The following is a 22,800-nucleotide window of genomic DNA, read 5'->3' as shown; positions in this document are numbered from 1 at the left end:
ATGAAGCCATCTGCTCTTCAGGGAGAAATTATAAGGTATTTGAGTAGCTATAAGGCAAGAAAGGACCTCAGTAGCCATCTGCCAACATCTTTCACTCTGCACTCTGTTCTTTCCTGTTTAGACTGTCATTTATGCCCCAAAATATTAAAACACATTTAAAAATATGCCTGCAGACAGCAACACAAATGGAAGGAGAAGCTGGAAAGTGCCCTGCACCAAAAGCAGACCTGAGCTGTGTGGTTGGGGTGCAGGTGTGGAAGCAGCTTTGATCTGAAGATGGAGCTGAACCTGAATCCTCCACTCTTCTGGGCAGTAATCCAGCCACTGCAGTTTTATATAAGAAGTCGTAGTAGATCCTGATGATGATGTCACCATTTTATGGGAAAAAAAGAACTCATTACTTTGAAAAAATGGATGCAGACTTCTGCCTTCTTCAGTGGATAATGCAGATTAAATTACAAATAAAGCATTTGCAACTAAAGAAACTACATAGTCTATACATATGTAGAGTGTGCACATATAGACTTTACAGAGAGAATGAATAGATTATAAATAGATTGAAAAGCCTAAAACCTTAGTGCTGAGGGGCCGTGCCTTGTGGAAAGGCCACGGCACCAGCACCGGGCTCTGTGGCACCCACCCTGCCAGGGCCGGGGCTGCAGCTGCCAAATGATGGGGCGCGGGTTGGGGTCTCACAATGCCGTTTAATTAAGGCTGATGAAGAAGATACAAATCCAAACGGTGAGACGACTGCGGAGGTGCCGGCGCTGCCCCCCCGGGCAGGCGGGTTCCATGTCCCCGGCGGAGGCGGGGCCCCGGCGGGCACCCCCCTCCCCTCCTGCGCCTTAACAGGTAACGGAGGAGGCGCGACCGCCGAGGGGTCGAGGCTGGTTCTGCTTCCTGGGTTTCCTTTCGCTTCAGCGGGGACCGCTACGCCGTGAGGGGCCGGTCCGGGCACACCTGAGTTGGGTTGGGCCGGGCCGGACCCGCCCTTTCGTCTCGCCTTTCCCGTCCCGCCGGGCTCCCGTGTCCGCTCCCGCCGTCCCCGCCCGCAGGAGCCGCGCAGGGCGATGGTGCCGGTGGTACCGGTGGTGCCGGTGTGCGGTGGGGCGGGCGGCCGCCTGCTAAGGATGGCGGGGGCCGCCCGGAGGCCGCTTCTCCTCAGCCTCAGCCGCGGCTGCCAGACGGGGGGGAACCCGACCACCCACGGCAGGGCCCTGGCCGTCAAAAAACGGGGCTACGACATCACCAGGAACCCCCACCTCAACAAGGTCGGCGCCTCGGGGGGATTCGTTTTGCAGGGGCGGGAGCGGCCTGGAAGAGAGGGAGGGGAGAGGGGATCGGTGGGTGGGAGGGAGGGAGGTGGGGGAAGGCTCTTGGCAGGCACCGCAGGGGTCCAGCTGTGAATGTGGCTTGGTGTTCCGACAGCCTTGTCTGAGATCTTCTCAGGGTTGAGCCCCACTCCGAAAGGGGAGTGAAATGCGGAGGGTCATGGATTGGTCTGAACGGGGCATGGGGAGGGTTTTATAGGTGTTCAGCGGCAGCCTCCTCCGAGCTGGTCACCTGCCTGCCCTCCATCAGCTGCAGTGGTGGCACTGGAAGAGGCTGTGTAGGACAGAAGTGCCCTTGACTAGGACTTGAAGCCATTTGCCTGAAATAATGAAAAATTAGGAAGGAGAAAGCTTGGCTTTTCCTAAAAATCCACTGCAAAACCTGGCGTATTTTGATACATGCTGCCTGAGATGCAGAGCAGTGGAACTGAGCATTCTCATCTTTATGTTAAAGCATCCCAGGTCGTTCTTGGAAATCTTCCTTTCCCAGTACATCTGTAGCAATGTGTGTTCTGCTACCAAAGCAGTGTATTTTGCTGGGATGAAGATGTATGTGTTCTCAATACTGTGGAAACCTCAACATTATTAAAAATCAAAATAAAATCTTTAGAAGAGATTTTCAACAAAGTCTGCAACATACGTCAAATGAGACCCTGTAATCTGGCCCCACAATACTTTTCCATCCCTTTCCATAATTTGAAGAGAAAAAAAATTAGGATACCAATTTTGTGATCAAATACGTCAGATTCAAGAATGTTGGGTTCCAGTTTCTTGTATTAATATTGCTAGAAATAACTACAAATATGTTAATTACCTTAAAAATAAGCAGATATTAAACATGGTATTGATAATTGATGGGGCTGTAGCTATGTTTTGTCTGTTTGATTTGTACTTATTCAGTATATGAGCCTCCTGTGTCTTCTTCTGGCTTGGAAACTCTTTGAATGACAACTTTTTTGTAGGACATGGTACACTTGCACCTCCTGGTCCTGCTTCACCATTCATAAAGGTGAACCCCTAAGGACCAAGGGACACAATGCTACTGAATATGTAACAACTTTGTAGGTCTTCTCATTTGAATCAGAATTTACAGTGGGTGTCTGTAAGACTGAAGAGAAGAGGAATTGCCAACTATCTATAAGCAAAATTAGTCAGCATTAAGTGGTTTTGAGGGCTTTTTCTTCAATATCTGACTTGTTCTTTTTGGTGTTCAGTGACAGCTACCACTGTAGCTAATGTTTCTCCTAGCCTTACATACATCAGTTTGAAGTGAAAATATAACACTCTTACCTTTGCTCAGCAAAATGCAGTAACAGCAACACACAGAGTTGAATCCATCAATTCTAAAGCAATAAACTGGCTACCACAGAAGTAGAGTTTGGATGTCACATTTGATACCTTTCAGAACTGAGGCTTTTCTAAAGCATGTGGTCCCCCCCACCGCCTTCCAGTGAAATCAAGTATTTTTCTTGAAGTCTGAATAGAACTTTGGTCCATATGGAGAGAAGGGAAGAAAACTAATTCTGTGAGAGGTACAATATATTCTAGTGTGCCATGTTTAATTGTCTATGATAAATCTCCCAGCTGGTCTCCAGCCTGGACTCTTGCTGTTTATGTTTTATTCTTCTGTCAGTACAGACCTTGCATTCATCTACAGAACATCTAAGTGAGGACAGAAATGGTTGAGATCTGTGATAAGAGATAAGGACTGCCTGTTTGTGTAACTAGGAAACTAGTAACTTGTCATTAGTAAATGTTCAGGTCCACTTTGAAAATTTCACTGAAGGCTTCTTTTTCTTTGTCACTTTTAACAGTTCATTGTGGTATTCAAAGGAATAACTGTATTCAACTGAAATTAGGTATTTCAGAAAATTTGTATGTTGTTGGTGTATGACTGATGGTCATTTGGTCTGCTATGCTGCCATGATATAGGTCAAAATTAGGGATTTTTGATAGGGTTTTAGCTGTTGTACTTGCATCATAAAGCAATTGCTATTTTATTAATACCTGTTTGGTAGGTAAATGCAGACATGGGGTCATTGCTGTTGTTCTGCAGTGGATCTTAATCTAAGCTTTCATGTGATTGAAAGCTGATCTGCAGGGGATTGTTCTTGCCTTTCTCCAAGAACCTCTGAAAATGTTTTTCAGAAGTAAGGGTGGGCAGCAAGTGTTTTGCTATATTATTCAGTGCCCTGTCTGCTTTATAGCTTTTGGGTGTTTATTCAATGATGATGACTATGTGCCTCCAGAAGAATCACAGATTCAAGGTGTGAGGTTACTGATCCAAGTCTTTGCTTGTTTGCTAGGTTGAAGGTGCTTTGAAGACATAGCAGACTCAGAAGTCACTGCTGACAGATCCTCTGTAAAAGCCTAAATATCAGAAAAAGCAGACTGTCCTCTGAGAACCTTCTCTGTTCTCCATATCGGACCAAGAAGAAAAAAATAAAGAGAAAAAGTGGTGTTGGATGCAAGAAATTCACAGTTGTTTCTTTCCTTTGGTCATTGTTTACTATGTGAACTTGGCTGTCTTTTCTGATTTAAAGAAATTTAATTCAATCAGTCAAGGGTGACCACACTGTATTAAGCATGGGTGGTAAATGAGTTATCTCTGGTCGTTAAATTATTTGGCCAATCTATGCATTGTGTAGAAGAGCTTGCTAGACAAGGCATTTTGGGAAAAAATTGGGAGAAATAAACTATCTTGCGGTTAAGGCAAGACAGCATTCTGTCTGAGAGTGAGTTTGGTGATGTCTTAGGCTTTGTGTATGACATTAGCAAAATCATACTCAAGGAAATCTTGTACTCTAAATCCTTGGACTTAGGAGGAACTTTGAAGACAGAACCAGTTATGCTTCATCTATGCTTGTGAGACATTAAGAGGGCTGCATGTTTCTGTAGTATTCAAATACTGTTCTTTTTGTTGTTAAGTATTACAGTCCACCTCTGATCCTGGACTCAGGAAATGTTAGCATTCTTCTGAGGATTCTTCTACTTTCAGTCTTAAAAGGCAAAAAATGAAGATCTTGTTGCATGGTTTCATGAAGTGCCTCATGAAGTAGTTATTTTCCCTCTTTTGAAGTTAGAAAACCTAAAAATGTTCAGTGTCAGATATCCACATAGAACCAGTGAGAGTGTTCTGTGTTGATCCAAGTGCAAGATGGATTCCAGGAGGATCTATTTGGAGGTTTGGCCATGTATAATTAAGTGACTTGCTGACAGGGCAGCAGCAGTGCCGGACTTGCTGAGAGACAAGTCACTTCTTCCATGGGGCCTCAGCCTTGTGGAAAGTTAATTCAGCACTCAGACCCTGGGAGGAAAAGTGTGGCATCTCTTACCCACCACCTTATTTATCAAAGTTGCCCTGTGTTTGGTGTGGTCAGGGCTGACCACTTACACTACTGTCAGTTGTTAAGATGCTTTCAGTTCTGTTCATCTCTGATGTTCTGTTCATCATTCCTCAGTTCTTCCAGGGACTCCATCAAATTCATGTGCCTTCTTGGAATTTAACAGACACAGACTGATCTGGACAATTCTCAGTTCGACCACATACTCACAGGGTTAAAATCTTGTCCAAAATGGGCTGTAATTTTGTTCATGACATCTGACTGCACTGTTCAATTGGAAAGTTGACAGCACTTCATACATTTTGCTGGAAATCTTAATTTTGAGATAAATCATGGCTACTTGAAGATGTGCCATCACAAGAAGATGCAGACCTGGAGGTCACAGTTTGTTTTCAGAGCAACAGAATATTGCTGTGTTTGAAGGGCTGAGATAATACACAAAATCTTTTCTGCAAGGTGCAGTGCAGGGATCAGAATGTGGGGGTTTCTGTGTACGTCTGGATAGTAACCTGGAATCTCTGAATGTGTGTGTATTCATGGTCTCCATTTCTTTTCATAGAATGTGTCATAATGAATTTAAAAATAACCAAAAAACCACAAAAAAAAAACAAAAAACCAAATTTACCACTCCGGATCTGCAAGAATTAATTTTTTAAATTGTAGGTTTCTGCAGTGTTTTTGAAATGTACTGCTGCTCAGAATAAAATGCAGAAAAATTGTTCATCAGCTTTGTGGGGATCAGAATTGAGCCAACTGAGGGTTCTTTGAGCATCACATCCGTAATTTGCCACTGCAGCTGAGCAAAAAAATGCTACAGTCTTGCACATGGCTGTACTTGACCACTCTAGTGATACAGGCCTAAAATTAGCTGGATTTGTTAAATGATTGCATTTAAACAACATTAGTCATGAGCACAAGAATAGTGTGGCTGAAATGGCAGTTGGTAAGATCACATTGAGACAACCTTTAGGTTTCAAATTAGTAAATTTCTCTAAATCCATTAAGTAAATCCATTGTAATTCTTCCATTATATTAATTCTTACATGTAATTCTTACAAATCCATTGCAATTCTTTAAAGTGGGGTAAATGCAGGGGAAGAGCATTCTATTTATCTGTGTTATTTACTCTTCTTGCAGTTTATGGTTGCTTTTGTAGATGAACTGACCTGATAGGACTCTCATGTTTTCAGGAATATCAAACAAGAGACTTTTATGGACAAACCCTGTAGCCCATGAGCCACTTCAAACCCAAGCCAAACCATAGGTGATGGAGACCTCATTATCAAATCATGCTCTGGCTCCTCTACAGCTGAAACCTGAGGGAGGCTGAGCACTCAGCAGTGTGATGAATCTTCAGTGGTGTCCAAAGCAAAGAGGCAGTTCTCAGAATTTTGCTTGTTCTTTAATTTGTCAGTCAAGCTTAGGTGTATTAGCATTGACTTCAGTGGAAGCAAATTCCAAGGAGATGATCTTTGGCCCATGGGATGATGATCTGGAAATATGATTGCTCAGTTAGATTTGTTTTGGCCTTTATTCTGGTGTGTGGAGTTTCATTCTTGTGTTTGGTATTAATGTCAAAACATACCTTCTTTTTTTTTTTTTCTTTTAGTCCAAATTATCTGTTGAAAATGGCATTATCTAATGTTTTGGGATGAAAGAACTTGTCATGAGTGCTGTGGTCAGCAAGCTAGGCCCAAACTAAACCTGTTGGTGCCTCTGGTGTTTGCAGCAAGCTGCATAAGTCCCTTTTCTTCCCTGTCTTGGATTCCAGTCTCTCTCCCTTATCAGAGCCAAACCAGGAGGCATCTGCCTTCCTGTCAGTCTGCATCATCTCTTGCCAGCACTGTCACTCTCCTCTTTGGGATACCACTAATGATGTGGGAATAAAGCTCTCGTGGAAAAGCTTGGAAGTGCAGAGAAGTCTGTTGGTACCAGGGTGCCAGGGGTGCTGCTGCAGCCCCTGCCCCTGCCAGGGTTGTTCTAGCCCTTTAATATGTTGGTCCTTCTTTTACTTTTAGCCCTTGTAAATGCATTGAAAGGTTGTGGAAGTATTGGTTGGGCAGCTTTTGTAAGTGTTGAATTTATGCTTGCAGTCACTGTAAGGTATCAATAAAAATAAATTGCATTTGGACCAAAATGTTAATTTCTGTTTTCTGAGCACTTTTTGTCAAAAGCAATTTTAAAGGTATTTTTATAAGTTGTGGGAATTCATCAGTTTGGCAGCTGGGTTGCTTTCTTTTTATCATGCTCTTTCTTTTAGAGAAGTCTTAATCCTTACAGCAGGCATGTTTTGGTAGGACAGAGCCAAGACTGAATGTGGCTCTTCTTTCATAGGGTGGACTCAGTATTTTGGTACTTGAATAAGACTTGCACTGAAGTGACACACAGTGTTTGATAAATAGTGGGAAAAATTGCATTGCAACTAGAATGGATCTAGGGCTGAATGTTGTAGCTTGTGCAGCATTCCTATTCATTGCACTTAGTGAAATGTTTGACAGCCAACCTGTTGATTACTTTGGAATCATTATGGATGTTGGCAAAGAGACTGAGGATATTGTATGTGGGCCTGTGAAGTCTTCACTGCTCTGACCTCAGCAGGCTTCAAGCCTTGCTCCCTGTCAGTAGCATGATCCATGTCACTGGTGTTAGAAACTGGGGTGCTGTGTGTTGAGGTGGGTCACTGGTGCTCATCAGAATTAGCAATGATTTTTCTGAAGCTGCTGCAAGACAGTGCTGCCTCACAAAATGAAGTAAAGAATAATAGTTTGTGGCTTGCTTCTGATTTCAGATGGATTTGCCATGCTGTAAGGTAACTGCTAGAGGGTCTGGTAGCTTTGTAATGCTGTGTGGCAGCGTGACCCCTGAATTTTTGGGTTTAGTCTGTTCTAGATCTGGCACTCACTGAACAAAACTGGACCTAGAATAAATTCCATTTGACTAAATTTTTTATAAAGACACAATGTAAACTGAATTTCTCTAGCTTCTGTAGTAGCAGCTTCCAGGAGAACACTCCAGCTGTTGTTCCTGGCATTCATTCAGAGCTGAAAAAGGACAGGTGGGTCTTTAAAGAATAACTGCACTCTTTTGATAGCCTTTGCTAAAGGGGCAAATTATGATTGTTTATAATATTTAAGCTTCTCCAGGGCTTTGAAATAGTTTTCTTTCTCTGATTTAAGTGATGCTGCTTTACCTTTCTTCCCTCCTCCCTCCAGCACCCTCCATTTGCTTGGCTGATGCAAACATCTGCTTTTGGCAGCTCTTCCTGTGGCTTCAGTGTTTTACTCCTTCACTTCAAAGAGGAGCATTGCCAGTGTGTGCCCCCATGCAGACACTTCCAGCATCCGTCCCTTTGCAGATTTAGGGCCTGGAATTTGATTGTGGAGCTGCCAATGCAAGTAGCTGAAAGCTGGATGCTGCCCTGCATGGGGGATGCCTTGCTGTACCTGCCTCTCATGAAATGCCATGCAGGAGTAATAGCTCCTCCTGCTTGGTTTTCTGTTTTTCTGATGTGGTTTTGTTTGGTTTGGGGGGAGGTAATTGTTTGGGTTTTGTTGTTGCTGGCTTTTGTGTGTGTTTGTGGGTTTTTTTATTGTTGTTCATTTTTTTGTTTGTTTTTTGTTGTTTTTAATTTGGTGGGGAGTTTTTTGTTTGGATTTTTTTGTTGTTTGGTTTTTTGCGTTGGTTTTTTTTTTTTGTTTCTTAACCAAGGGAACAGGGAGCTAGGAGGAAAATGGTTATTTTAATTACGTTGGGGCTCTCAATCTATGGATCCAGAAATATTCTTACACTGGCTAAACCTAGAAGACAAGTCAAAATCAAAGTTTTTGCTGTTCTTTTTTTTTTCCTTTTTTTTTTGCTTTTCCTCTTAATGTTACTTATTTTTGAGTCTTTTTCTCACTGACTTACCAGGCCTGCTATCAAACCTTGAACAGCCTGTTGTAGCCTTCACCCATATAAATTCATCTGGGACAGACTTAACTTTAGAGCTGTAGTGAGAAGGTCAGACAGGCCTTGATGCTTGGGAGAGAATAAAAACTGTGCTGGAATTCCCTCTCTTTTAGTAGAAGGTTTAGCACAACAGCAAACTTGACTGCTTTCAGCTTTACAATGTGCTGGGGTAGAGATGATGAGTATGTTTTTAATTTTTAACCTTGTCTCTCAGACCCAGGGGTGACAGTTGCTATCTCTCCCAAAACAACATGGCATTTTGATAAATGACTTATGTATTGTCAGCCTAAAACAGGATCTTTCTTTTTAAAATGTTTTAAATGGCAAAGCTTTTTATAGTTCTGCAGCTGCCAAGCACAAAGATCAGACATAAACTGAGCAGGCTGTGGTTCTGACAAAGAAAATAATGCCAAAGCAAGTTTTATGCATATCCACATTTTCTGCTTGACTTCACTTTGCAGCTCTCTGTTGCACATGCATCCTTCTTCAACACGTGGAACCATGGAGCTGAAACAGATTTCCAGTAATTCTCTGTATTGGGAATAGAAAAAAAAAAAAAAAAAAAAAAAAAAAAAAAAAAAAAAAAAAAAAAAAAAAAAAAATTAGCTCTCCATCTGAGCACAGGTTTCTTCTGTGTGTCAAGCTTGTTAAGTGATAAGTCTGGTTTATGCTATGTCCATATGGATTGGCTCTGTTCAGCCTCTTAAAGCAGGTAGTTAAGGCTTTACTGTGTTTCTCAACATAGGAAGGAGTTATTCCAAATACAGCAGTGCTGTTTTCTCCTGGACAAGGCATCTTGAACTTTAACTCTTTGGCTTGGCAAATGGATTTGTCACTTGGCCTGGTGGTTAAATTCATTATGGAAACTATTTTATTCCATTTAGTATTTATTGAAGAGTTTGATGCTAGACCTACAGATAATTTTTGCTGTGATTGTCTACAAATACGAGAATGTGTCGTGTGCCAAATCATGTAATTTTTGGAAGTGTCTAGTTTATTAGGACTTTCTGTTGTCAGGATGGGCTAATTATGTGAGCAGGGCAGGAGCTAGAGGGAGAGATGATGTGTTTTATTATGCCAGCTCATTCAAATGGGGAGGGAGGAAGAAGGAGTAAAACCAGGGATTTTCATGTTCATAGCCCTTCTACCAACTCAACTTTTTTTTTATCCCCAAATAGATCAGTAATAAAAAACCACAACCAAACAATAGCAACAAAAAAACACCTAACCCAAAACCTCTATCTGTAAGCTATTGCCTACTCCACATTAGATTTCTCCATGGTGCTGTTTGTGTCTCTAGTTTATTGCTGTGATAAAACAAGAGCTCTGCAAATCTGCTCCTTTGATAATAACTATTGAAGTGACAAGACAAGGCTGTTCCCTCCCTTAATACTGTAGGAATTTTTCTAAACCTACCCATAAAATGATCTAAATAAACTAGAAAAACCCAAAACAAAAAAAACAAAAAAATAATCTAAAAAATGTGCCATATTTCCCTTTGATATGGATTTAAAAAAATAAACAGACACAAGACATACAAACAGGTGTTTTTTAAAAGCAGAAAACAACTAGGAGAGAAAGCCATTTGTGCTAGTGTTATGTGCACAGCAGACACTCTTGTAGGGAAAAGGGTTGTATGATGGTTGCAGAAGCATGAAGGACACCTGAAGTTGTACTAGAATAGTTTAGCAGTGGTGTTTTCTGGGTGAGAGATGCAGTTTGTGTGATGCAGGATGTGAAAGTGAAGTGATGTGGATGCTGGGAAGATTTGAAAGCTCTTCTCTCTTCCCCAGTGCCTAGCAGATGGCTTGTCTTGATGAGTAAAAGTGGTGGAAAGCAATGATAAACGTGATCTTGTGTTCCAGGTAGGTGTGGCTCAAAAAAACTTTCCAAGCATAAGCTAATGCTGATCCCAGTGCAGCATGGCCTCTGCTCTGTGGTGTCTGCTACTTTATACTCACTGGTGAATTTGCTTACATGGACACCTTACAGGCTTGTCAAGTAAATCACATTCAAACACAAACTCAGTTGCTCAAAGGTAATAAAAGAATTTTTTTTTTCCCCTTTCAAGTTTGGAAGATTTTCAGTGTATGTACCCCTGGGACTTGTTTCTCATTGCATACATGCAACAGATTCCTCTTAGGTTTGGTAAATTGCCCAGGTTGGGATGTGCAGCACTATTTATTAGAAGGATGTGTGACGTGCCTTTCCCTCCATGTGCTGATGCCAGCAGCTTTCACTGACAAAAAATGCTTGCAACAGCACTGAGGTCTCCCTGAGTCTTGCTCTTTGGTTTGTAAGAGCAGCACAGTGTCAGACCATGGGGAGGCTTTCCGCTGATTTCAATGACCTTTGCATTCAGCCTTTTTTGAATGTAGGAACAAGCAACTGCACCATTCAAGATGCGAGATAATTTGATCCTGAAAAAATAAGATTAAAAATAGTGTAGTGTAAAGTTTTCCCGTCCTGCTCTGTTGATCATAATTAAAAAGGAAGCACGTGTGACAAAATCTCAAAGCAAAAATGGAATTTGCCAATATAATTAATTTCTACTGATACAGAATCACATGAAGGCTTCATCTGCTTCCATAGCTGTGCATCCCTGCTTTGTAGTATTGCTTCCTTTGGCATTATCTGTCCAAGCTCATTCATCTTTATGAGCTTTGGAGCAACCAACTCAATGATGCCTTTCCAATGGCACAAGTGACTGGCAGGCAGGCAAGAGCAGGACTTGTTCACAAGAGCTACTGGAGGAAAAACCAGGGTACTGATGAGGTACCACAGAGAGCTTGCAGCTGCCCTGGAGGGTTCTTGTAGTAGCTTAAAAAAAAAAACTTTGAAAAGTGCCTTTGAATTGTGACCTTCCAAATGTCTACTGGTCAAGGGTAACTGGGATTATGAAACCGGAATAAATGCATGGCTGATGCTCGCTGGAACCCGGCCACTCTCCCTAAAGGCAGGGAATTGTTTGGATTTAACATGGTAACTGGATTTGAAGTTGTAAGACAACAAAGTAATTTCTAATGAAAACAGAAACAAGTGATGCAAAGGTGCTGGAAGGCGGCTCAGGAGTCTGGTTGCTGTTAGAATAGGTTTGGGATTGGCTACTTTTTAAGGTTTAATTGAATTTTGAAGATAAGCTTTAATGGATTTGGCAGTGAGAGTGCAACTGTAACTGGAGCACCTTGTTTTGTGCCAGTGCCTTTCAGGTTTCTCTTCAAGGTCAAATGTCCCAGGGACTGGCAGCTGGAGTGCTTGAGTTGTACAAGTTGCAAAATGAGTTTCCCACTGAAGCCAAATGTAAAAGTGTATGAGAGCCCAGCAGTTTCACTTCCTGCAAAGCTGGAAACCCTTGTAGCATTTACTAGGATTTCCTGCAGGGAAAAAAGGGATGGTAATCTTGTTTGACTTACAGAGTCATAATATTTGTACTGCAGTTTGTAACACAGAGCAGGAAGATTTCAATTAGTATTTCCTGAGAAATAGCAAATTCAGTAAAGTGAATGCTCTTAACTTTTTACTTCTTGACAGAAAATAAATGAAGCAGCTCACGGAATCTTAAATGTTTCACAGTGTTGGAGCAGCAGTGAAAGAGTTTACAGATCTGTGAGGGAGCAACAAAGAGCTGAAACTGCTCTTGTGGCTTTCTCAATGTCTTTGCTTGACATCATCATCATTTAATCTCTGAACTGCAGTGCTGTATCAAGTGAGCTTGTGGGAGGCATAAACCTCAGTCTTGTTGATCAAACAGTCACTCGGTCAGCTCGCTGCTGGTTTTAATTTTCCCAGAGCACTGCTCTCAAAATCAGAGCTGATTGCAATAAACCCTGATTTGGGGCATAACCCAAAATTTCTTGATGTCTTGGGAGCCTCTTCTCTTTCAGATTCCTAGTAACTTCATACTATGGGACTTTGCACGAGTCCAAGTAGATTATGTCTGTTGCTCTTTCATTCCCTTTTGTCACTGATGCTTCAGGCACTCGAGCAATCAATCTCCCCTCTGTGCTTCAGTCTGCCCATCTCCTGCCCAGACCATTTCTACACATACCACCTTTACACAGTGATCTTTGAAGACTGACTTCATCTCCCTGTTTGTAGGACCTTGTAGACAAAAAGATAAATAATGTGACAGGATGAACAACCGTTCCTTTGAGCCAGTTGCTCTGTTCTCCTGTTTTTTGCTCACTGCTCTTTTCCTGCATGTGGCTGGAAATCCTCTAAAGCTCAAAAGATATGGGGAGAGGGGCAGAGAGGAAATGAAAAGGGGGGATAGAAAGGCAAGTATAGGAAGGAGCTCTCTTCTGTGAGATGATGATGGAGCTTCATCCAGAGCCTGAATTCCATTCCCTCAGCACGTACATGAGCATTAAGACAACCAGGTGACCTCTGAGGCTGAGGAATCTTCCCTGCCCTATATGTTGCATAAAGCAGGCAGAGGCATTAAGTCTTGGTGCTCCTGTGCAGAGCATAAGTGTCCTGGTTTGGGCCAGGATAGAGCCAATTCTCTTTTTTGTAATTTTACTTTTCTCTAAGTCTCTTCTAAGTAGCTGCAGGAAGTTTCTCAATGTCTACTTCTAGGACTGGTAATGCCTGATGTTCATAGTTTTGGCTAGAGGGTGGTTTGCGGAACCAAGGCCACTGCTCAGTTCTGAGAAGCATCTTATGCTTCAGAAAGAGAAAGAGAGTGAAGGGGTCACACCTGCAACTCTCCTTTAGAGAGAAGTGGACAAGACAGGTGATGAAAATTGACCAGAATATTCCATCCCATAGACATTGTACTCTGTATAAATTTGAGGGATCATGAGGGTCAAGTCCTTCCCCCATGGCCTGCATCCTGGGTGGACATAGCCCTCCTGAATCTGTGTGTTCCTGCATCCAGTTCCTGTCTGCTGCTGACTCCAGGAGCCCAGCTTGGAAATTTTCCAGGGCTGACCTGCAGCCAAAGTGGTGATGTGAGAGTTACTGGGGGAGGGTTTCCTTTTTGTGGTCATTACTGTTTTATTAGAGCTGTGTAGTTTAGTTTCCAACCTGTAAATCTCCCTCCCTTCTTCTGCCTCCTTTCTCTATCAGGGAGGGGGATTAATAGTGAGCATCTATCATTCATTTAATTGCCAGCTCAGTGTTAAATGGTGACAATAAGTGAGCAGAACCCCCTGGCAGTTTGTAACTCTGTGGGACATCCTGCATCCAGCTCAGGTACTGAGTCTTCATGGATTTACACATAGCCTATGGATATATGTCTGGGATTCCTGGGTATCCTGCATCAGTTTTGCATACAGTCTGTACACTTCCAGAGAGGCTAGTCAGCTTTTGGATACATTGGATTTATTGTCCATTTACAAAATAACTGCATGAAAGACTAACTCTGAGCTGGGTTCTGGACTTTCAGAGGTTCTGGAGCAATGGCCAAAGATAAATGGGCCTTCGCAGCGGAAGTTTTGGCAGGAAAAAGAGAAATGCCTTGAGATACTGGTCCTTGAGAAAGTAGATCTCAAAGCTCCTACTGGGTGATTAACCTAACAAATATGAGGTACAGAACAAAGATACTGGAAGTTGTAAAGGTGCTTATTTATTGCTCTAGGAACTGGGAAGCATCTTTGTTATCTAGAATGCACCACTTAGGTTTAGAATTTTCTGCAGCTTGAGCCTGAAATGGAGAAACAGTTTTTTCACAGCAGTGCTTTGTGGTTAAACACATCATCCCTGGTGTGGCTGCCAGATTGTGGTAAAATATAGGAACTATTGAGTTTGAGCATAGAGACATGGAAAAAACATGAAAGCAACATGAATAGGCAAAATTCTTGTGGTTTATTATTTTTTTATTCCTCATTCTTGGAGGCATTCAGCACATAATATGACTTTCAAGGCACGTCTCATTCAGCTTCTGCTTCTCTTTAATGAGATTCATTCAGTCACTGTAGTACAGGCTGTTGGAGTCCTAATACACTTGCTGCATTGCATCTAACACTTCTGAGATCTGTTGTGTTTCTTATCAAATACTTATTGAGGGCAGTTTTTTATCACTGATACACATTTGGAAAAGGATCAGGCTCAGGGGTATCATATTGATGTAGAATATTTCACATTTAGATTTGGAGTGTTTTTCTTGGGCAGGGAAATAGATTTAGTCTTACTTTAGCTGGGAACTGAACTGAGTTTGCCCAAGGTAATACATTTCTGGCAGACCAAGTAGATGAACATGAGTCTCTAAGTTAACTTAACCATTCAGCCAGCATGGTTTTTTGCTCTGTTGACTTATAGTGACTTTTATCTCAACCACCAATGATCTCAACCACAGCCTATTAGAAACATGTGTTATACCAACTGCTTTGTCCCATACATGCTGTCAAATATGCATTGTTTTATAAAATGAAAAGCATTTTGTGAAATATTTCCCAAAAGCTACAAAGGAAGCAATCACTAGTAAGCAGCTGTTCTAGAAAGGCTTTTTAATTCTATTTACCAGAACTTGCTTCATTTTTTCCATTAATATGCTTAGTTAATCCCTTAACATTTCTGTCTTCAGTCTGTAAGACTAAAGCCACAAAGTTCAAAACTTCCAGCCACACTGTGTGTAAGTTATAGATGCCAACACCTATAAACTTGAGGTAATTACCTTGTCTATATTATCAATGTAATAATTCAAAGAGAGAAGCAAATTAGAGTAAATATTTATACTTAAAGCTAGTGGGCCAGAGATCTGGGTGTGATGTGTGGTCCCCCTGTGGCTGCTGTTTGAGCATCTGATTAGACAGATGCTACAGTAATTTCTTAGAAATCAAGACATTATTGGCCTGACTTTCCTCATTTTATTTAATGACACCTTCCAGCAAATGCCTAGGACTAGATCCAAAGCAGATTGAGTTTGTTGGGAAACAAACGAGTAGTTACAGCCCTTTGGAGAAAAGCATCCAGAGCTAAAGCCTTGTTGGCTTCAGATTGTTTTAAGAAAGTGCTTTGCTGAACTGGGCCATAGGTTTTTGTTTTAATATCCCACTGCTGTAAGACCATGAGTGTCTTCAGGCCAAAGACTGCATGAGGAGTGGCTTTATAGGAGCACAGCTGGATCATAAATAACTGGTGATGTACTTCTGCCTGATTTCAGAGGGAAGAGAAGCAAAAATATAAAACAATAATATATCTGTATTGCTGGGTACTAGACAGAGGAAAATCAGCTGCAGAACCAAAATGGACTTGCAGAATGAGGTTGAGACAGCTTATTGTGTCTCCAGTTGGCATTTGCTTTATTAAGTAAAAATAAAAATAGGTAATAAATAACCTATAAAGTGACACAGTCATTTCATATGTTAAAACTTTCAAGTGCTATAAATTTGCTCTCAGCTTCACACTTCTGAGGTGACATGAATTTATTTTTTTTTTCTGATTGACTTCTTTTAATTTAAGTGTGGAAGAAAGGAAGAAGAGTTGTGGATGAAAGGAAGGAGAAAAGTCCTGAAGGAGTATGACAGACTCTTATATTAGATGTGGTCTTAGATCCTTCAATCTTTAATGCTAGTGTAGAAGTTTGGCCAGTCCTTCCCATCTACTGTGCAGTAACTGAGCAGTTTGATTAAAGTATGATTAATTTAATGGACAGATTCAGGGTGTTAGGAGCCAGGGTCTGCCCCCAAGCCATGAAGTACAAACCTTGTCTCATCCCCAGATAATTAGTTTTTAAATTATGGTTCACTTTGTCTTGATGCAAAAGGTTTAAAAGGAATTAGTAACAACAGAGAGCATAGCAAGGATTGCCTGTAAGGTATGGCAAAAGGAATAAAACACCACAGCCATGGCAAACTCCATCTTTCATATATATGCCTTTTACACGCAATCTTTTTCTTGAAAAAAAAAATTCAGCAGCACCTTTGTGTAAATATTTGGGGTTTGATCTTACATTTTTGGGGTTTGAGCTTACATTGCTATTTCCTTGATCCATGTAGAGATCTTATACCTGACAGCAGGTTCAGAATGATGCACAAGATCTGAGATCTGGTGGGAAAATTCAGTAGGAGAAAGATCTGTGAATAATATCAGTGTCAGTGACCAGATCTGTGCAAAAATACTCCAAAGCATGAATTTTCAACGAGGACGAAAATAAACCCAGAAATTTTTCTTCATGCTGAGTCCTAGCAATCCTATTCCAAGATAAACATAGTTAAGACATTGGTGGTTTTTTGGGAGAAGAATATTTTTTAATATTTTTAAGTTATTCAGATAACCTCAAGCTTTGCAGAACTGCTTTCTTTTGTCTGGGGAGGAAGGGCATGGAAAAGCATCAGGGCACCTTTTGTGCAGATATTTTGGCTGAGGACAGCATTCTGAAGGAGGGAGGTACCTGATTCTGTAAACTTATGTGTAATGGGAAGCTCATTTACAATGTGCAACTGCAGCAGGACACCTCTGCACCTACCACAGCTTTTTCATAAGTGGGATTTTGGTAGGTAGAAAATATACATCAGTATAGAATTTGAACAACTTATTATAATTTGGATATTCATCAAAGCATAACTTTTTATGGAAATTGTCTGAAACCATTCCTTGGGGGTTGCTTTGTTTTTGTTTTGTTTTGTTTTTCTTAAGCCAGCACATACATGTGCCTAGACCGTGATTTTTTGCAGTCTGGGCTCTTTATTCTGAGTCCTAATTCACCCCTGCTGTTGTCTGTAATGAAAACCTTCTGATTCTGCAGCAGCAAGAGTCATTGCCACTGCCATCTGCCAAACATCATTATAATCTGCATTGCTCTGACCTCTCAGTATATAATGACTTTTAAAGGATGCTCAAAGACATATCTGTGTCTTCTGTTAAACACCTAAGTTAAAAGATTAAATATGTCTTGTCATGTAACCAGTTTGTAGGTTGGCATCAGTTAATTTATGGTGCTTCTTAGCAGCCATTAGTTTATACTTCAGTTTGTGTACACTGTTGGTGGACAAATGACATTTTTATCCACTGTGTTTTAACCCTTTGTTTTGTGCACTGCTGTATTTTACAATTAAAAACATTTTTTTTTTCTGGAGCAATAACACCTTTAAAGTGCTGGGGTTTGAATAAGCAATCTGTATGTATTTGCACAAGCCATCTCTTTTAGAACTCTACTTTTTATGAATATTGGATGTAGAACATGATTGGAAGTGCTTGGGGAGTGCATTCATAGCTTCAAACCTGAAGCTGCTTTCTGTGGATAATCTGTAATACTTTTGAGAAGTGGCAAACATTTCATGCTACTTACATAACTTTGTTTTGAATATTAAATACATGCTAAAAAGGGATTTAAATATGACAGAGGTGGTGGTGTTTGCTATCAGGAGTAAGAGATGTGATGAGAAGCAAAATCTCTATCCTGTAGTAAATGAAGAGTGTAAGCAAAGGCAATTGGTATAGTGCATGTATTTATACTGTATTTGGGCTGGCTTGGAGGAACCCAGATCCTGTTTTTTGTCCACTTATCCTGTAAAACAGCCCAACATCAGCTTCTTTGTGAAATTCAAAGACCGTTGTGCAGACCATTTAAGGAATGAACGTGTGTGATCTTGTCTGATAGCATCAGGTCTCTTGGAAAAAAAGAGATGGAGGCACTACTGCCTCTCAGGTATCTGCTTCCCCACACACCCTTAAGTGCACTGTAAAACCCAGAATGTTCTTTGGACCTTTGCCTGGTCATAGCAACCTGAACATCCTGGTGATGCCTTATAGTGAGGGTAAAGAGGATGGGTAAGTGTTGAAACAAGTCTTGAATCTGTCTTTATGGGAGACATTGTAGAAGTAGGAGGTATTTGTTTTCTGAAAACTTGCGTGAGATGTTTGTTTCCAGTGAGTTTACTGTTTTACATCTTTAAGCAAAAATAAACCTCTCAAAATGAATAAAAGAAAAACTGATCTGGTACAGTGGGGAAGGGGGTGAAGTCTGTTACATGCAGTTTACAGATATAAAATACCCTCTACCTGCAGTGTTATGTACATCATCTCTCCATTCTGTGGCAGTAGCTCTGTGAGTTTGTAGCAAGTTATTACAGCTCCAGGAACCTTGTGTTACCCTAAAGTCAAGGAGAGGATAATGCATCTACCTCAGGAGAGCAAAGATAGAATGAATACATGTCTCCATCTTGCCCTTTGAAGACTTAAGTAGTTCATTAAGTCTTGAACTTAATGAAGTTCAAGATTTTTGAGTTTTTCTATCAGTCTGGCAAAATCTTCATTTACCAGGGTGAGAAGAGAGAAACTTTTTTAATCCAGGTGCTTTTTGCCACAAAGAAATTAGTTTGTAAGTATAAATATATTAGTTAGTAAGCATATACCTATTTTAGTTGCCCACAGTTTACTGATATATCCAGACAGACCTGAGGAAAATGTCTCATTTGAATTTGAATTGAGAATTATCAGTTAGAACTTCTTGGGGTTTTTTCCCTTCATCAGATACCAGGTTGTGGAGGTAGGATGTCAGAAGTGGTGTTTGTTAATTCTAACAATTTCCAAGTGTATGTGTTGTTGATAATAACAGATGAGCTCTTGGTGACCATCAGGTTTTTGAAAGCTGTTAGAGCTTTCTGTGTGTGTGATGTCCTGAAAGACTGTAGCTTTACCTCAACAATTATAATCAAATATTATATATTATCTCAACATCCAGGTAATCTGACAGATCACTAGGAACCTTCCTTGGATTCATAATGGACAAGTGCATCCTGAGACTTGTTTAAAACCACAGCTGATGAGCTCCTTTGCCATGTGAGCTCATCTCAGTGAAATAATTAAATGGCTGCATTCATAATCTGGTGACAGCCTCTCAGTACAGGCTTTATAGCATGAGTTCATCCCTGTCACATGGGAATGCCTCAGCCAACACACTCTGTGAATGGGGCTGCTTTGAATGTTGTGTTGTACTGGATTCCTGCTGATGTAAAATCTCAGGAGAGCCCAAATGCCATCAATCAGACACAGTACTAACAATTTAAAGCTCCCCAAGGCCTGTCTTGGCTGCTGCAGCCAGCTGCAAGCTCTGCTTGGATGCTGCTAAGATCTTACCTTTCCAAACAGTGGGTCTGCTCACTGGGTTTGGTCTGGGACCCATGGTAACTCTCAAATGGCCAATGCAGGAATCACCAGCCCTATTGCGGGGACTGACTGCTGACATCATTAATTTTCAGTTGAAAAAGACCTTATTGGTAATAGCAGTATTTGATAATCAGCAGCTGTTGTTTGCTTATAATTGTAATTTGCTTATAATTTGCTTATAATAATAATAATTAATTCCCCTGCAGTTGTTAATAGTATCTTTTGGCATGAAATTGCAATTCTGCTGTCAATATTAACAAAAGTAGAATTTAGTTTTTGTTGACAGTTTTCTTTAGATTTCAGTATACAAATTAGAGTTTTAGTTCTGCAGCTGATTTACAGTAGTCTTTCATTTCACCTTACTATTTCTGTTTTTTCAACTAGGGAAACTTTTCATTCATAACTGCTTTTTTTGAGAGAGAGGGAGGTTGGTTGGTTTTGTTTGTTTGATATTTTAACATCAGTTATGATGCCAGGGTCCATTTATTTTGTTTCACTCTTAAAGACTGGTGTATGAATTCCCATATGGACGCCTTCTGAGTAGAAGCACAATTTCTTTTTGGAGTAGGATCTGTATTTCATCATATTCTTCAAAAAATAAAAGATGCAAATGCTCTTCAAATTGCTTGATGCTGTCTCTCAGTTGTGTTGCTATGTTTGTTTCTGTTGCTTTGGAATAGAACGTGCAAATTATTAATTACTTTTTTCTTTGTTTTTGCTTTATTGTTTGTGTGACAGCATCTTGCTTTAATAAGATTTACCAAGTGATGTCTAAAAGCTTAGAATATGGAAAAGCAGACTGACCCCTTTCAGCTCTACTTCCCCAGACCTCTGTGCCTGTACCTTTGCAGCATAAATCCTGTGTGGTTTGTATGACAGCTGCATTGCTGATTTTTACACGAGTCCACAGCAGAGTCAGAGTTGGAGACCTTTTGTTGCAACAAACAGGGATATTTCCCACACACATATTTTAAGGAATTCTTTGAAAATTATATTTCTTGTGGGCTACCTCAGCGTTGGTGAATCATGCGGAACTAAACCCACAGTTTATAGCTTGGTTAAGTGGTTTAGAGTAAACAAAAATTTCCAGTATTTGAAGAAGAATTTGACCCTGAAAGGCTGTCCATTTATTTATTATTATTTTCTGACTACAGATGAATATAGCTAAGCTCAAGGGGAATGAATGACATGGGACATGGCATAATTTTGCTGTGGAGAATGGCAACACATAGGGCTAATCCAGGAGAGGTTCATGTATTTGCTGAGCATTTCCAAGTGGAAGGTTGCTCTGTGCCCTAGGATGTAACTTGTCTTCTGGATTAGTCTTTCACAATGGTTATTAATATGAAAGCTGAAGAAGTAATTGCAGATAACTTTACACAATTTTACTCATTTTTCATATTTTATTATTTTAAATATATCATTCAGCAATGTTTGTTTTGGTTGCATTTTTTAACTCCTGGGTTCTTAATTGGTTTGCACTCACAAGTGCAAATGGAAGTACCCTCCTACCTGCACCACCTATAATATTTGTGTGACTGAAAGGTTCCCACAAAACATTTTCATAGAGATACCTGGATGGTAGAGGCAAGCAAAATATTGCCAAATATGAGGCAAGCAGGCTGTGGATCTCCAAAAAGTAGTACTTTATCAATCCCAGAGTAAGTGATGGGTTCTGTTTCACTTAGTAGCTGCCTCTTCTTTCCAAAAATTATACTTGTCAGGGATGGAAGTCACTAATTAGGTAACTGGCATTCTGGAGTTAATGAACCAAGTTCAGAAGGAGTTTGGAAAGTCAGATCTGTCTTGCTTCTTAGTTGTTCCTTTATTGATTGAAGTTCCTTGATTCATCTCTTTGTGGACACACTGGACTCTTAGTCACCTTACTTCAGAAGTAACAAACTTCAGCAAAGCCAGAAAATCCAATTAGGCCATCGGACACTGCAAGATCTTAAACTGCTGCAGCTGTCCTTTTCAGGGCCTTGAGACACACTCTGGGCCCTTGAGCAAATTTTCATGCTTGAACATAAAGCTTTAACATCCCAGTGGTTCACAGACCCTCAAACACTCATCTGGGTCGTGGTACAACCCCTTGGGCATGTGTGCTTGCATTTTGAAAGGGTTTGCTGCATCTGTGAGCATCTCTGCTTATTTGTAGAGTGTTGTTACATCTCCTTTCTGCAAATAAAGGATGTGTTTCTGTATAAAAAGGAAAAATATGTTTTAGAGTATTTTTTTGTAGACAGATCTCACACTCACTGAAGTTCAAGAAGAGTTTATTGTCTTTATACTTAGTGAGATTCAGTTCAGAAGCACTGTCAAGTGTTAGCATAGGGTTTCAGAAAGATCTGGTCTCGCCAGATGGATGAGGATCTAACTAAATAACACTTTCTGTGCCCTGCTTCAGCACAGCTGGGCATTCAGATATTAAATGTATTAAGCATCTTTTGAAGAAACACTGCATCTTAGTTTCTAGCTTCACAAGCTTGCAAGACATCAGTTGTATCTTAGCTGTTTATCTGAGGGAAACACAAATTCTCTAAGTGCTGTTAACTGGTTACATGTAAATATGTTAGTAGTAGAGAGTCTCTGGTGGCTTTTATGCTGCTGCTCCAAAAGATCTTTGTGCCTCACTCACCTTTCCAGTAACAGTTCATGTTGTCAGCTGCTTTTCTATAAAGATCTTTCATGGTCAGAGCATTTACCCACTAACAGACATTTGAGAGACATTCTGATCTCTCAAATATTTAGGGGTTCCCTGCATGTCAATATATAGGAAAAAAAAATGACTGGAGGATGTAGCTGCTTTTTAATCTTGTTTTCTATAGAGTAAAATATCCTTTTCCAGATAGCCTTGCATTAACAGTGAGTTTCAAATTGCAAGAACATGTTCAGATATTTCTTTACATCTTGGTGACAGAAAGCAATGAATTCATGTTTCCCTTTATCAGAGGTGCCATTGCCATAGCACTACCTATACCCATCTGATCTTAATTCAGAATGTTTGCCTGTCTGATGTAGCTGAAACAACTTATATCTCAATTCCAGAACTCAGGGGAGTCAGTGGAGGGCTTTTTGGCCAATAACTGGTGCTGGATGTTCTTTGGCTCTTATAACAGGGCTTG

General features: G+C 40.6%; 1 protein-coding gene across 3 annotated transcripts in view; it reads left to right on the top strand.

The window, feature by feature from the left end:
* The first annotated feature begins 858 nt into the window (after nucleotides 1–858).
* Nucleotides 859–22,800, top strand: part of ME3 (malic enzyme 3) — a 124,878-nt gene continuing 102,936 nt past the window's right edge. For 2 of the 3 annotated variants that reach the window (XR_011723832.1, XM_071733254.1), the window contains exon 1: nucleotides 923–1,271. Coding sequence is in view for 2 of the 3 variants with exons in the window: in XM_071733254.1 (XP_071589355.1) it covers nucleotides 1,071–1,271 (201 nt within the window). In the remaining variant the exon portion in view is untranslated. Of the gene's footprint in view, nucleotides 1,272–22,800 lie in introns of all 3 variants that reach the window. The other variant, XM_071733247.1, reaches the window with a different exon arrangement.

Source organism: Heliangelus exortis, chromosome 1 (assembly GCF_036169615.1).
Source record: "Heliangelus exortis chromosome 1, bHelExo1.hap1, whole genome shotgun sequence".
NCBI classification, from domain to species: Eukaryota; Metazoa; Chordata; class Aves; order Apodiformes; family Trochilidae; genus Heliangelus; species Heliangelus exortis.
Note: the sequence above shows the minus strand (reverse complement) of the source record. Positions and strands in the feature narration are given on the sequence as shown.